Source organism: Bidens hawaiensis, unplaced genomic scaffold (genome assembly GCF_021521415.1).
Source record: "Bidens hawaiensis isolate Kalapana, Puna unplaced genomic scaffold, B.hawaiensis_p1.1 tig00031364_1, whole genome shotgun sequence".
NCBI classification, from domain to species: domain Eukaryota; kingdom Viridiplantae; phylum Streptophyta; class Magnoliopsida; order Asterales; family Asteraceae; genus Bidens; species Bidens hawaiensis.
The window spans coordinates 97,728-110,867 of record NW_027495277.1 but is presented as its reverse complement, the minus strand read 5'-3'; the positions used below and the strand labels follow the sequence as shown (position 1 = coordinate 110,867).

Sequence of the window (13,140 nt, the reverse complement as noted above, 5' to 3'; positions counted from 1 at the left end):
TTAACTTTACTCTTGAATCAATTCTAGCCAAATAAACCACATTATGTGTTTTTCAATAAATACTAGCGCTTCAGTAGCTTAAAAATTAAATTATCTTATAAAATAAAATAGAAAAATATATAGTCTTGAGACGTGCATGAAATGGAACAATAACCAACGATTTAACTTATGTTTTTATAAAAACAAACTTATTGTTTGGTTTTAGTTTTGAATGTAACAAAAACCGAAAGACCTGAATCAAATTTATAGATTTCCATTTTTAATTCTAAGTAACTTTATATATAACTCAAATACATTAACCTCAATGTATAATAATAATCAATGAGTGAGAATCCTAAGAAAACATTTTGTAATTGAGAACTTTGAGAATCTTTTTGAAAAAAAAGCACTTAAAAAATATTAAAAAGAATTGTAATGTACATCTGTATATTTCTAAAAAGTAAAAAACGCAAAATTTTTATATTTCAACCCGGTTTCATAAAAAAATCTAATTATACACATATGTATATTTTTATTTAATCTCGATTTAAATAACGTACACATATGTACATTATCATTTATCTTAATTTTACATATATAAAATTTAAAAAAATAAGTATTATACATATATGTATAATTTTGCTAAACCGATATTTTAAAATTTTTTATAATGAAAATGGGATTAGTGAATAATTTTTTTTGTTTTTTTACTTTTTTTTATTTTCGTGTTTACTTTTTGTTTAATATATATTTTTTTGTTTTTTTTAAAAGGAGTTCTTTCGTAGTCCAAAATGATTCTCTAAGTTTTCAATTTCAAAATAACTCTTACATGATCCTAATCTAATAATCAATTACCTGTTAACTAACAAAATGATTTAGACTCAAACTCATTATTTTAGATCAAAAAATTTATTCGGGCCCTAAAATTTTCAACCTCAAATGATAACACTAAAACTAAACCAAACCTAACCGAAACATAACGGTTTTTTAAAAATACAAAAACCAAAGTTTTAGCTTTTGGTATGGTTTTAGTTCAAAACGATCCAAATCGAACCGTACACACCCGATACCATTATATATAGATAAAAAGCAAATATTGATGTCACAAAAGATTTTTAAACCTATTGTTTTGGTCTTTTATCGAATTATTTCCAACGATTATGCAATGTGCCCATTTTGTTCAATGGCTTTAGTTATCTTTGCCAACTCTCACAATCACTCTTTTTTGTCCTAGATCAAGTCTCCAAGTTAACAACTTACTTTTCTTTTTGATAGTTATTGTATTAGTTTTATTATTAGCTTCTTTTTTTTACGTGTACGTTTTTTTAAATATAATACAATAATCAAACAAACTTATATATTAGGTTTGGTCCTCGTACCCTTAATGAACCTAATAGATACCAATCGAGTTTGCGTCGACTTGTCGCCGTAACGCCCCAGTTTTTGTTTTAAATATGTTAACTTGATGGAACTATTTTTTGGGCTTGGTTCTAAATCGTAACAAATATAGCCGATACTGACCAAATTCGCGTCGACTCGCCGCTGCAACGACCGTGTTTTACTAACCGACAAACATTGTTTTAAATATGTTTTTTTGCATTTTATCTCATACGAGTCACTGCTATTCTTAGTGTTTAGTAATTTGTGTTTTTATGTTTAACGTCTGTACCAGTACAAATCTAACTGATAACAACCAAATTCGTGTCCGTCGCTGCGCAGCACGGTGGATTGACACCTAGTTAAAGTTATAGTTAAATGAGGTAAGTTGAAAATTATCCTCATGAAGCGTGGGGGAATATACCCAGAACATAATAACAGAGTAACAACTAACAACTGCTGCTGTCTTGAACACTCTCTCTTTAGGGCTGCTTCTTCTTCGCCATTCAAATAATCAATCATAAGTAACCCATTTCTCAATTCAATTGCCCATTCTTATATACCCAATTGACCTTTATTAATAATAATTAGGGTTACAACCCATAATAAGAAGATCCGTACCCGAAATCTACGATTCGTCACCGAATATATGAGGGTTTAGGTACACTTTCTTTCTTCTTTCCTTACTCTTATTTGTTTATTTATTTATACTATGATAACTTTCATGGCTTACGGTTGGATCGCGTGTCAAATATTAAACATATGTAATATTTGAAACGTGGAAACTCATGCCTTGGTTTTTGATGTTTACGATAATCTTGATGTAATAAAAAATGTAAACATATAATCTTGATCTAATAGTAAACATATATAATCTTGATGTAAACTCAGAGGAAGATTTCATGGCTTACCAAGGCATGAGTTTTGACTTCTGATATTACTCTTAATATTATATATGTTTACATTTTTATAAATTCTGCGTGATATTATTATCACCGATATCCCACCACAATAACCGATATCTAAATATCAGTCCTTGACTGATATGTGATTTTTTACCGCATTAACTGCACAGATTTGAGCTTGAAATCATCCTGATTAAGTTAAAAACTTACAGATTATTATGCACCATTATTGAAGTTTTTAGTGTTTGTATACTTGGATATGAATTAATTTATTATTGCATCTTTATTGCAGTTCAAAGATGGCAGACTCAGGGGCCGATGCCATTCTTGAATTCCTAAAAAGGAATAACTTTGCTCGGGCTGAAGCAGCATTGAGAAGTGAAATTGACAAGAGGCCTGATTTGAACGGTTTAATGCAAGATCTTAGCCTTAAAGATAAAGATTTGGGAAGCCAAAGAAAGGCTTCTTTAACAGGTGGTGAAGTTTCAAAGGAGAAACATATTGTGAAAGAAGTAGAATGTGAGACGAACGGGCCCGATAGTAAATGGGAAATCACTTCCTTTGATGGAGAACATAACAGTGAGCCGATTGGAGCAAAAAGTAAAAGTTTTATGTTCTCTAATGGTTCAGAAGACAATCTGCTTGATTTGTATACATGGAGATTTGATCCAGGTAACGGGTCGGCTGATCCTAGTGATAATGATGATAATAATATCAAAACGGAAAATGTGAAAGAATATCAAGTTTCATCTCAATCAAAGATTCATGATACGGAAAGAGTTAATAGGAAAGTGGGAGAAGAAACAAGAGTGTCATTTCATGGGCCCGTGAGTAATAGTAGGGTGAATTCGGTACCAAATATTGAACACGTGTCAAAAGATGATTTTGTGGAAAACCCGTGGTCAAGGAATTATGAGTTTGGTTCTGTTAAAACAGTATTCCCTTTCCCTGAAGGAGATGTATCAACCAGTTGTAATAATAACAATAACGATAACATTAATAAGCATAGTATTAGTGGTAGTAATAATAATACCAATAGTAATACAACTCGTGTTAGTGAGAAAGAAGTCGGAAAGCGAAAAACCGATAATATTAGGGCAGCTATTAAAGAACAAGAGAATGAGGTTTTGAGAGCTTTGTACTTCGGTAAACATCAAGGGAACAATGAGCTTACAATTGTTTCTGAGAATCTGAAAGAGGAATTACCGAGATTGCCACCTGTCAAACTTAAGTCAACTGAAAAACTGTCAAGTTTGACTTGGGATGAGAAGCATGAATGCGATGGGCCTGGACCGGGTCAGAATCTTGATGCTGACAATGCTTATCATTTTGGATCGTTTCTAGATGTTCCTATTGATCAGGAAATAACATCTTCAGGTACGTTATTATTAATTTATTACATACTTTGTTTATCTTAACTGAAACTAGTTGACATCTTATGTTTGTTTTTATCTTTCTGTATTAGGTTTAAAACGGCCTATAGGAGGTAGTTGGCGGTCGATTAGCCAAGGGATAACAGAAGACACTTCTGATCTTGTATCTGGTTTTGCAACTATAGGGGATGGTTTAAGTGGGGCTATGGATTACCCTCATGAATATTGGGATTCTGATGAATATGATGATGATGATGATGTTGGATACATTAGACAGCCAATCGAAGACGAGTCATGGTTTCTAGCTCACGAAATCGATTACCCGAGTGATAATGAAAAAGCTACAATTCCAAACAAAACCGAAGATGATAATCAAACATTTGCAGAAGAAGAAGATTCATGCGTTTCTAATGACCAATACTTTTTGAAAAGTATCGGTCCAATCATGAACTCTGATGAACGTAATATGATTGTTCAGTATGATGGCGACTTAATGGATGAAGAAGAGTTGAGTTTAATGAGTGGTGATCCCATGTGGCAGGGCTTTGTCCCGCCAACAAATGAGCTTGATATGTTTACCAAACCCAAAATGGGAAACGAGGGTGGGGCCCGCTTACCCGAGCTTAATATGGATGATGGTCAACACGGTGCGGTTAGGTCAATCGGTGTGGGAATCAATAGTGATGGTGCTGATTTTGGCAGTCATGATGTCAAAAGTGAGAAAAAGAAAAACGTCACATCTGATTCTAATAAATCTAAAAATGTTAATGATGGTGGAGTTTCTTTTCCTCCACCAAGAGACGGGCAGGGAAACAAACCATTGCAGTCAAAGTCGAAGTCACATAACGACAAAAGTAATGATTCTTCAACTGGTAAAAGTTCAAAGGAAGGAGAAGAAGATGAAACTGATATTGCAGGTTCAGAAGCTTTCAGGCTCACAATGGTTTCAAGTCACGGGCTTTCAAAACAAGCCCATAAAGAGGAAGAAGTAAAAGTTGCTGATCCAATTGAAGAAGAAGATCCAGGGGCATTATTGGAAGATGAAGAAGTAGTTGCTGTTCAAGAGCAAGTGAAACAAATAAAGGCCCAGGAAGAAGAGTACGAGACATTTAATCTTAAAATCGTGCACAGAAAAAACAGGTATGCTTGTAATTTGAAAAAAAAAGTGATTTTTCATAATGATTTGAGTTTATTTCAATAAAAAAATTGTGTCTTTATTCTGATTCAGAACTGGGTTTGAGGAAGACAAGAATTTTCATGTCGTGCTAAATTCGGTGATCGCGGGTCGTTATCATGTATCTGAGTATCTTGGATCCGCTGCATTTAGCAAAGCTATTCAAGCTCACGATCTTCATACGGGCATGGATGTGTGTGTGAAAATTATTAAAAATAATAAAGACTTTTTTGACCAAAGTCTTGATGAAATAAAGCTTTTGAAATTTGTCAACAAGCACGATCCTGGTGATAAGTACCATCTTCTCAGACTCTATGATTACTTTTATTACCGAGTAAGTGATGGATAGAATTGTTGTTGACTTATATTGTTTCAGTATAATTCTTGGTTTAATAAATTTTATATCTAATGTATTTTCAGGAACATTTGTTAATAGTATGTGAACTTCTTAAAGCAAACTTATATGAATTCCAAAAGTTCAACAGAGAATCTGGTGGGGAGGTTTATTTCACAATGCCAAGATTGCAGGTTTGTTGTGTTTATACTTTATATATATAATATATATCAAAATGAGCAGTTGAGCAGTTTAGCTGACCGGTTAACATGGGTACTTTTTGGGTCAGGTTGGGCCGGGGTGACCCAAAACATATACTTTTTCAAGAAATTTTTATCTTTTAAATAATTAGTTATATCGCTGGTAATTTTATTTTTGAATAAGATGATTTGGGAGGTTTTATGCATTAGAAATACATTTGGATTGGCCTGTAAATGAATCGAACGGTTCACTGAACCGTTCGTGAACTCTTCGGCTGGAAGTTCGCTTATATTCATTTAAATTTTATATGTGAAACAAAAGGGCATAATCAGAACTTTTTTGTTTGTGAACATTTGATGTTCGTTTCAAATGTGTTTGTGAACCCTTTGTTTATATTATTAGCGAAAGAACACGAACAAGAAATCCCCATTCAGTTAATTGTTCGTGTTCGATTGTTTGTTCTTTTAAAGTTAAACGAATTAACACGAACATGTTTCGTTTGTGCGCAATCGGTTTGTTTACGGACCTGCATATTGACAACTTTCAACCCGTTTGACCAATTATCTTTTAAGCTGACCTTTTATTGTGTCCAAATTTTTACTAAATATTTAGTATTCCAAAATAATCCAATTTTAGGAATAAGATGGTTTAGGAGGTGTTATGACTTATGCATTAGAAGTAGACTTTCAACCTGTTTGACCAGTATCAGTCATTGACCTGCTAGAGATAAAAACATAATCCTAATCGGCCCATATTTGTGTGTGCAGTCAATAACGATCCAGTGTTTGGAAGCACTTCAGTTTCTGCACAGTCTCGGGCTCATACATTGTGATCTAAAGCCCGAAAACATTTTGGTCAAAAGTTACAGTCGATGTGAAATCAAAGTTATTGACCTTGGATCCAGCTGTTTTGAAACCGACCATCTTTGTTCTTATGTCCAGTCACGGTCATACCGTGCACCCGAGGTTATTTTAGGACTTCCGTATGACAAAAAGATTGATATTTGGTCACTCGGCTGCATTTTGGCTGAACTTTGTACCGGAAATGTAAGTATCTGAAACATTTCAGGACTTGAATTGTAATTAGAATTTATGTTGTGTTAAACGTAATATTTTGTGTTTTTGTTGTAGGTTCTTTTCCAGAATGATTCACCGGCTACTTTGCTTGCTCGGGTGATTGGAATAATATCTCCAATTGACCAAGATATGCTTGCTAAAGGACGTGATACGCTTAAATATTTTACCAAAAATCACGTGCTTTATGAGCGTAATCAGGTACTACAGTTACTCTTTTCGTCTATTATTTGTTGTTTAATTTAGTATATGCATATATGATAATTGGTGCATGTTACTATGTGTTTAGGATACAAACAGATTGGAATGTTTGGTCCCAAAAAAGACATCACTAAGGCACCGGTTACCAATGGGTGATCAAGGGTTCATCGAATTTGTGACTCATCTGCTTGAAATCAACCCGAAGAAACGTCCGTCAGCTGCAGAAGCCTTAAAACATCCTTGGTTGTCATACCCTTATGAACCAATTTCATCTTGAAAGATGGTGACTGTGTACCTTAATGTTCGGGCTTTGGGATAGAGAACATGTTTTTGTAACCTGCCATGTCAGCAGAAGGGCGTAGAAGCGTTTGTTTGGGGATGCTGGCTTGTGAAGCCTCTTTTCCAAGTTGTGTTTATAAACGAAAAAGGATATGTTTTTTAATGGATTTGGTGATTTTGTGGTGGATGGGAACTTGTTGTACATGACAGTTACAGTGGTGATTTAGTGATTAGCAGTAGTTTGTGAAATAGCCATTTAACCATATATTTTTATGTTACCTTTTGTTGCACTTTTTATGTATGTTTTGTGGTTTTGATCTAAACTGCCGTTTTTTGCCAACATTAGCGCGGTTGGACCTTGAAACCGACTGATGAACGTTAAATTTGTCTGATAAGTTGATGTAAAATGCTCGTTTTCCATTTCTATCTTAGCAAAATATCAGAAGGCGGTAGCGTTCTGATTCATTTGTAAGGGTGTATAACGTCAAACCAAATCAGGTGAGTTGCATGAGCCGTTCAGTTGACGGTTTAAAAGTTCAGTTTTGACTGTTTAACGAATTGAACTAGTTTTTTCTAGTTTTTCTCTCAAAAGTCATTAGTCTTTATTAATACCTCTTTAAAAAGAAAATTATAAATAATACAAGTTAAACGACCTGCTCGGCTTACACTGCCTGGGTTCCATGTTTCAAACTAATCCGAACTGTTAAACTGACAAAGAAAACCGAATCATGAACAAAATCATTTAGATCTCAAACCAGCCGACTAGCTTCATTTCAAAGGTTTAGTCAGTTTCAACGGTTTATAAACATCCAACAGGCATCATGTTGATAATTTCCAAAACTAAAGGACCAAAATCATACAACATAAAATTGACCATTTTTATTATTACAAATAAAGAGTCTAAACTACAATTGACTGACCATTAATCATAGTACCTAGTATGAAAAACACAAACTGTTTTAATCCAAATAGTAACTATATTTATCAACTAATAAACTCATATTTCAAGTGCATATCAAAAGAAGCAGTTAAATATAAAAATAAAAACCTTCAGGTTACAAAAAGCTAATAATTCAATGATATCACCTACAAGCAACTTTCCCTATAATAATAATAATATACCATATCTTTCTTCTCTCTTGTATAATAAATATACCATTTACTATCTTCTGTAAACAACGTTACAAACTTATTACTCCCAACGCCGCCCGACACGAATGTACACTTAGTCGTCGACCAAAATCAAAACAATTCTGTAAGATCATCCATCGGTATATCAAGTCCCGCTGCAAAATCCACCTCGGTATCTTGATCATCAAAGTTGAGAAAAGAATTGAGATCCTGAGGAACCCCGAGATCGGTACCGACCCCAATTTCATCCAACGGGTCTAAATCACTAATCAAATCATTGTTGTTCTTGTTTGAGGATGTTTGCCATTTAGGGCCTGTCGGATGTGTGGTCCCCGTTTGTTTATTGTCGGGTTTGTTTCTGGGTGTTGGTGGTTGACCTGCTTTTTGTCTGGGTTTTGTTTTTTGTCGTTTGTTGGTGCTGATGTCATCGAGCGATACTTCTTTCTTTCTGCCTCGGGTTGATGACGGCCCGGTTTTAGGCAAAGCTTCATCTGAGGACAATTTAAGTTTTAACAATAATAATAATAATAATAATAATAATAATAATAAATAATAATAATAATAAGATCAAAAGGTGTACTGTACCCAATACGGGATTTGTGCGGGCAACTGGAGCGGAAAGGATATCGTGAAACGGAGGCTCACTGAAGCAACTTGTACCCAAATTTTCAAATTTATGACACCTGGCGAGAGTTCTCTTTCCAAAAGCCAAAGCGGCTTGTTTTGGCACCTTTTGAATTCCGGATCTCGAGCTTCTTCTAGTAGACTGGTAAGTAATTATATACAAAAATAAGTCAAACTTGAGCTGAGGGCAAAAATAACCGAACAGTAACCGAAATAACCGAACCAAAAAACCGATTTTAACTAATTTATAAGAAACTAAGTAATAGTGTAGCCCAAAAATGTTAGATCCAAATGTGTAACGATCAATTAATCATAAATAAATAAAATAATTAAGCAAAATCATTATTTTAGGCCTTTTTTTCAGCCGATAAATTTCAAGCCCAAATGGTAAAACCAAAAAAACCAAACTGATAAAACTGATCTTAAGTAATTTATAAGAAATTAATAAATGGTGTAGCCCAAAAACTTTTAGAGTTTAGATCCAAATGTGTATCAGTCAGTCAAACAATCATTAACAAAAAAAAAATTAGACCCAAACTCATTATTTTAGGCACTTTTTAGCCCAAAATGGTAAAACCAAAAAAACCGAAAGCGAACCAAACCCATTGAGATAACCAAAAACAAAACTTTCAAACCCCAAACCAAATTTTCGGTTTTTGATCGGCTTGAGCCAAAACCAACCCATAGTACGCGCACACTAAAGTTACAAGTACAAGAACTCACCAAAAGTTTTCTGTATGCTTGTTCAACCAATCTATCCATTGCAAGTGTTTCAAGGTCTCTGCATACGACAACCACATAATATTTATATTTGTAAAAACCAAAAATCAAAATGGAAGCAAAAAGGCGTTGGGTATGGATGTTTTACCGCACTCTAGAATTGCTATCAATATTATTACTTATTTTCTCCAAGTATGCCTTCTTTTTAACCTCCTATAATACAAACAAAAAAAAGAAAAAAAAAAGCTGATATTAACACTAGATACAGATGTAACCAAACATAATGTTGAATTAAAGCTTCCATTAAATAACCTGTTGACAAAGTCTTGTGTTCAGTTTATTAATTTCATCCTGAAGCGTTTCATTTTCGTTGTCTACCAAGACAGGCTGTCATAGAGAAAAACAACACATGAGTGGTTAAATAAAGAATATTCTAGAAACTGCTACATCAAAAGAGTAGTTTTAATGGCCTACCAGCATAGGCGGACATAATAAGCCTATGCTATTAAGCTCCAGTAGAAGTCTGCCATCTAGATTCGTGTTCTCATATGAAGAATCACTAAGGTTATGTGTATCATATGTTGGAACACACATGTTCGAATATTGCATATTTCTTGCATCTTCTTCTTCTTCAGGAATATTTCCGTCATCTACTATGAGTGCTGATATTAATCTTTGGTACAATGATATGGACTCGTTAGATGGTTTATCCACGTCACGTTTCCCCGAACAAGATTCGTTTTCAGAAAGAAGTGGATCAGAAGTAGAAGCCACCTGGTTCAAAAAACAACGGTTAGAATAAAAACAATAAAATTTTCATATGTATATACTATATATAGATAATAAACATATGGTTAAATAGAGTTCAACCTGCCGGGATAAAAAGGATTTGTCTTCAGGATCGATATGCGCAAACACCGGTTCCATTTTCTTCCAGAATGGATTTGAACATGCTAGATCTAAAGACACAAGCAAATAATAACTATATTAATAAAAATATATATCGATGTATTAATAGAAACTGAAGAACAAACAAAAAGATATATACTTACAATTTGCAGTACGGGCATGATTTGCAGCTGCTAACATTTCTTCTCGGTCATCATCAGATGCCCCTAGAACAACATAATTATCAGCAAAAATGAAATAGAAATGTAATATCGTAAATAATTTAAATTAAATGAAAAATGTACCTGGACAATCAGGAGAGCTAACACTCTGCAAAGGAGAATTACGTGAATACCCCTTGCGGTCTGAAAGCTTTTTCAATCTACGACCGGGCTTACTGCAAAGAACATATAATATGAAATTATAATTACTAGCTAAAGCATACCAAAAGGGGAAAATATACTTCTTATCATTAAAATGTTTCATACCTTCCGTTCTTCCTACAGCCCGCCTTACGACTTTGAATTGCATTCGTTTCACGAGATTCAATTTCTTTGTTGGTCAATCGGCTTTGACCACCAACAGATTCATGACTTTCAGATAGCTTTGGTGAGGATTGAACACTATCAATCTTAACCATCAACTTCTTAGGACCACCGGTTGCAATCTTGGAACCAGGTGAACTGTTGGTCCTGTTAGAGGTGAATCGAGCACCAGCATCAGGAGGTGAACAGCTTTCAAAAGATAACCGTTTCTCATCCTGATTTGAGGCAACAGACACCAGAAATGGTCTTCTGGCTCGGGCCATTTTCTGAGGTCTCTGACCACCCCATTGAGCCGCCATAGAAGGAGAAGATGAACCTAGCGGCATTGAACGTTTGCGGCTGTTTAGCGAGTCATCGTGACTATTTAACCTGAAATTATGAAAAGCCCTAGTAGTTTACATATGGGCCATGGGCCATAATTACAATAAACCTTAAAACACTATTTGCATTTATGGATAAATACCATATACAAACATTAATCTTGACAAAACCAAACATTCGTGCGGTCTTGGTTGACATTTGACAGCATGTTTGTATTGCATTTCTTAAACACAATAATTAAATAAAAGATAACGTACCTAAAGATGTGAGCATCACGTGGTTGTGAACCATTATCAACAACCACCTTGTTTTGTACAGCTCTTTTAGGCACGCCATCATCTTCAATAGCTCTTGTAGAAACCGTGCTTATTGATCGTTTTCTTTTGCCTTTTTTATCCCACCCGTCACCGCCTGCAGCCATCCTACGGATCTTTTCAAACAAATCAGATTCTCCAACATTATCCTCGAGCAAGTTTCCATCTTTTGCCTGCAATGAAGTCAAAAAACAACAACAAATAATGAGTTCGCAATATTATTTGTTACTAAATGCTTCAGAAATAACAATAACATCAAGTTACAAAATTAGTTTAAGGACAAACCCGAGATTCAGCCACCGAAGTTCGAACACGCTTGTTGAGAAGAATGCTCTTAGGTCGATCTTCTACTCTTTGATTCAGACCGTAAATTTGGGTACCTGTCTTCATGTTCAAAGCATTTGCTCGAGAAACACTCATTAACTCATTCCTCTTTTGTTTCTTGGAGGTTAAATCTTCACAATATTTATCCAATTTACGCAAGCGTTCATCCATCTTATTTGCTCTGACCCTATTAAAAATAGCAAAGCATCAAACATTAACTAATGACCAAGTGTATCTAAAACACATTCAAATTTTAGATAGCAATTTTATATAGTTCATTTATTAATTCATCGACCATCTTGAAAGATGTCAACAAGAAATACAGTTGTAAACATCCACCTACCCTAATATTTATACCAAAAATAAACGTAGCATATACAATACACTAAATATATATATATATATATATATATAAAGTACCTAGCTTTGAGACATGTATCCTCAACGCTCAATCTAAAACGCTTTAGATCCTTCAAATCTGCCATCGGAGACACAGGCTTCACATAACTAGCAGCCGCTCTGGAAGAATTCTCTTCTGGTGTGATTCCAATAGAAACCCCCAAAACCCTCATTAACTCATCATGCCAAGCAATTTGATTTCGCAACGCAATCGGCTCAAGTGATATACTCTGTGACAATGTATGGATTTCATCTGCTGCCACCAATGAGCCACTTCCGCCACGTGGCGGTGGCGGTGGCAAAGCAAACCCTGAACCAAGCATTCGGCTCTCAGACCGATCCAAACTAGCCCCCCTTTGTCCATTCAGATAAGTTCCCGAAAACACTATCTCAGATGAATTAGCTGAAGTAGATTCAAATGTTGCATTTCCAGCCATCAATCAACACACCTCTAGTATCACACTCGTAAATTGTAGAAGCATAATACCTTATTCTGAATCAATTACCTATAAAAAAAACGCTTAAATGAAGTTATCAAACTTTATAATAAATAAACATGAATCATGTTATGATCCTACTAAATCCCGTGATTCCGCAATCCACTGAAAAGTGTAAAACTGCTACTTAAAACCATCACATTATCCGTACGGATTCCAAAAACCTACCAATTCTATTCATTAAACGACAAAATGACGAGTTACCCTTACATCGCATAATTCAAGACAGAGGTCGCATAAAACCAGACGCGCGGGTACGAATCAGGTTTCAGTTTCTCAGAGAAACCGTACCCGGACCCACTTGAACCGGTTCCACCTCAACCCCAAAACCCAACCCGATAAAAACCCGATTCGTACCCGGTTCCTGTCCCTGAAAAAAACCGGAATTGGAATAAAAGAATAAGCTTTTGAACCATTTCCACCTCAACCCGGAAAACCCAACCAGATAAAAACCCAGAAAACCCAATTCGAACCCGGTTCC

At 34.9% G+C, this 13,140-nt stretch overlaps 2 protein-coding genes across 4 annotated transcripts; one reads left to right on the top strand and one right to left on the bottom strand.

Annotated features, from left to right (window-relative positions):
- Positions 1 to 1,873: 1,873 nt before the first annotated feature.
- On the top strand, positions 1,874 to 7,145 carry LOC143581987 (uncharacterized). Of its 2 annotated transcripts, XM_077064655.1 has the most exons (9): positions 1,874 to 2,017; positions 2,554 to 3,638; positions 3,727 to 4,389; positions 4,453 to 4,774; positions 4,863 to 5,142; positions 5,229 to 5,336; positions 6,111 to 6,389; positions 6,474 to 6,617; positions 6,706 to 7,145. In XM_077064655.1, exons 2-9 carry the CDS (start codon positions 2,561 to 2,563, stop codon positions 6,892 to 6,894), a joined length of 3,063 nt encoding a protein of 1,020 aa, XP_076920770.1. In that variant the 5' UTR covers positions 1,874 to 2,017; positions 2,554 to 2,560; the 3' UTR covers positions 6,895 to 7,145. The 2 variants fall into 2 exon arrangements, with proteins under 2 accessions (XP_076920770.1, XP_076920769.1); XM_077064654.1 differs by having other exon boundaries at positions 3,727 to 4,774.
- Positions 7,146 to 7,900: 755 nt separating this feature from the next.
- On the bottom strand, positions 7,901 to 12,857 carry LOC143581985 (uncharacterized). 2 transcript variants are annotated; one of them, XM_077064653.1, is made up of 14 exons: positions 12,272 to 12,857; positions 12,184 to 12,241; positions 11,725 to 11,950; positions 11,383 to 11,612; positions 10,748 to 11,173; positions 10,565 to 10,656; positions 10,424 to 10,486; positions 10,242 to 10,330; positions 9,846 to 10,145; positions 9,684 to 9,758; positions 9,520 to 9,584; positions 9,375 to 9,432; positions 8,613 to 8,793; positions 7,901 to 8,518 (listed from the first exon to the last, which is right to left on the bottom strand). In XM_077064653.1, the coding sequence occupies exons 1-14, from the start codon at positions 12,597 to 12,599 to the stop codon at positions 8,139 to 8,141; spliced, it is 2,571 nt and encodes an 856-aa protein (XP_076920768.1). In that variant the 5' UTR covers positions 12,600 to 12,857; the 3' UTR covers positions 7,901 to 8,138. The 2 variants fall into 2 exon arrangements, with proteins under 2 accessions (XP_076920768.1, XP_076920767.1); XM_077064652.1 differs by having other exon boundaries at positions 12,184 to 12,856.
- Between the last annotated feature and the right edge of the window lie 283 nt (positions 12,858 to 13,140).

What these genes read in the sequence shown, in the direction of transcription:
- LOC143581987 (XM_077064654.1), top strand. Translation starts at nt 2,561, where the DNA reads ATGGCAGACTCAGGGGCCGATGCCATTCTTGAATTCCTAAAAAGGAAT. An exon ending in ATGATTACTTTTATTACCGA is followed by an intron (nt 5,143 to 5,228) that starts GTAAGTGATGGA and finishes ATGTATTTTCAG; the next exon opens with GAACATTTGTTAATAGTATG. An exon ending in TGCTTTATGAGCGTAATCAG is followed by an intron (nt 6,618 to 6,705) that starts GTACTACAGTTA and finishes CTATGTGTTTAG; the next exon opens with GATACAAACAGATTGGAATG.
- LOC143581985 (XM_077064652.1), bottom strand. Translation starts at nt 12,599, where the DNA reads ATGGCTGGAAATGCAACATTTGAATCTACTTCAGCTAATTCATCTGAG. An exon ending in CTTCGGTGGCTGAATCTCGG is followed by an intron (nt 11,613 to 11,724) that starts GTTTGTCCTTAA and finishes ACTTCATTGCAG; the next exon opens with GCAAAAGATGGAAACTTGCT. An exon ending in GGCTGTAGGAAGAACGGAAG is followed by an intron (nt 10,657 to 10,747) that starts GTATGAAACATT and finishes TGTTCTTTGCAG; the next exon opens with TAAGCCCGGTCGTAGATTGA.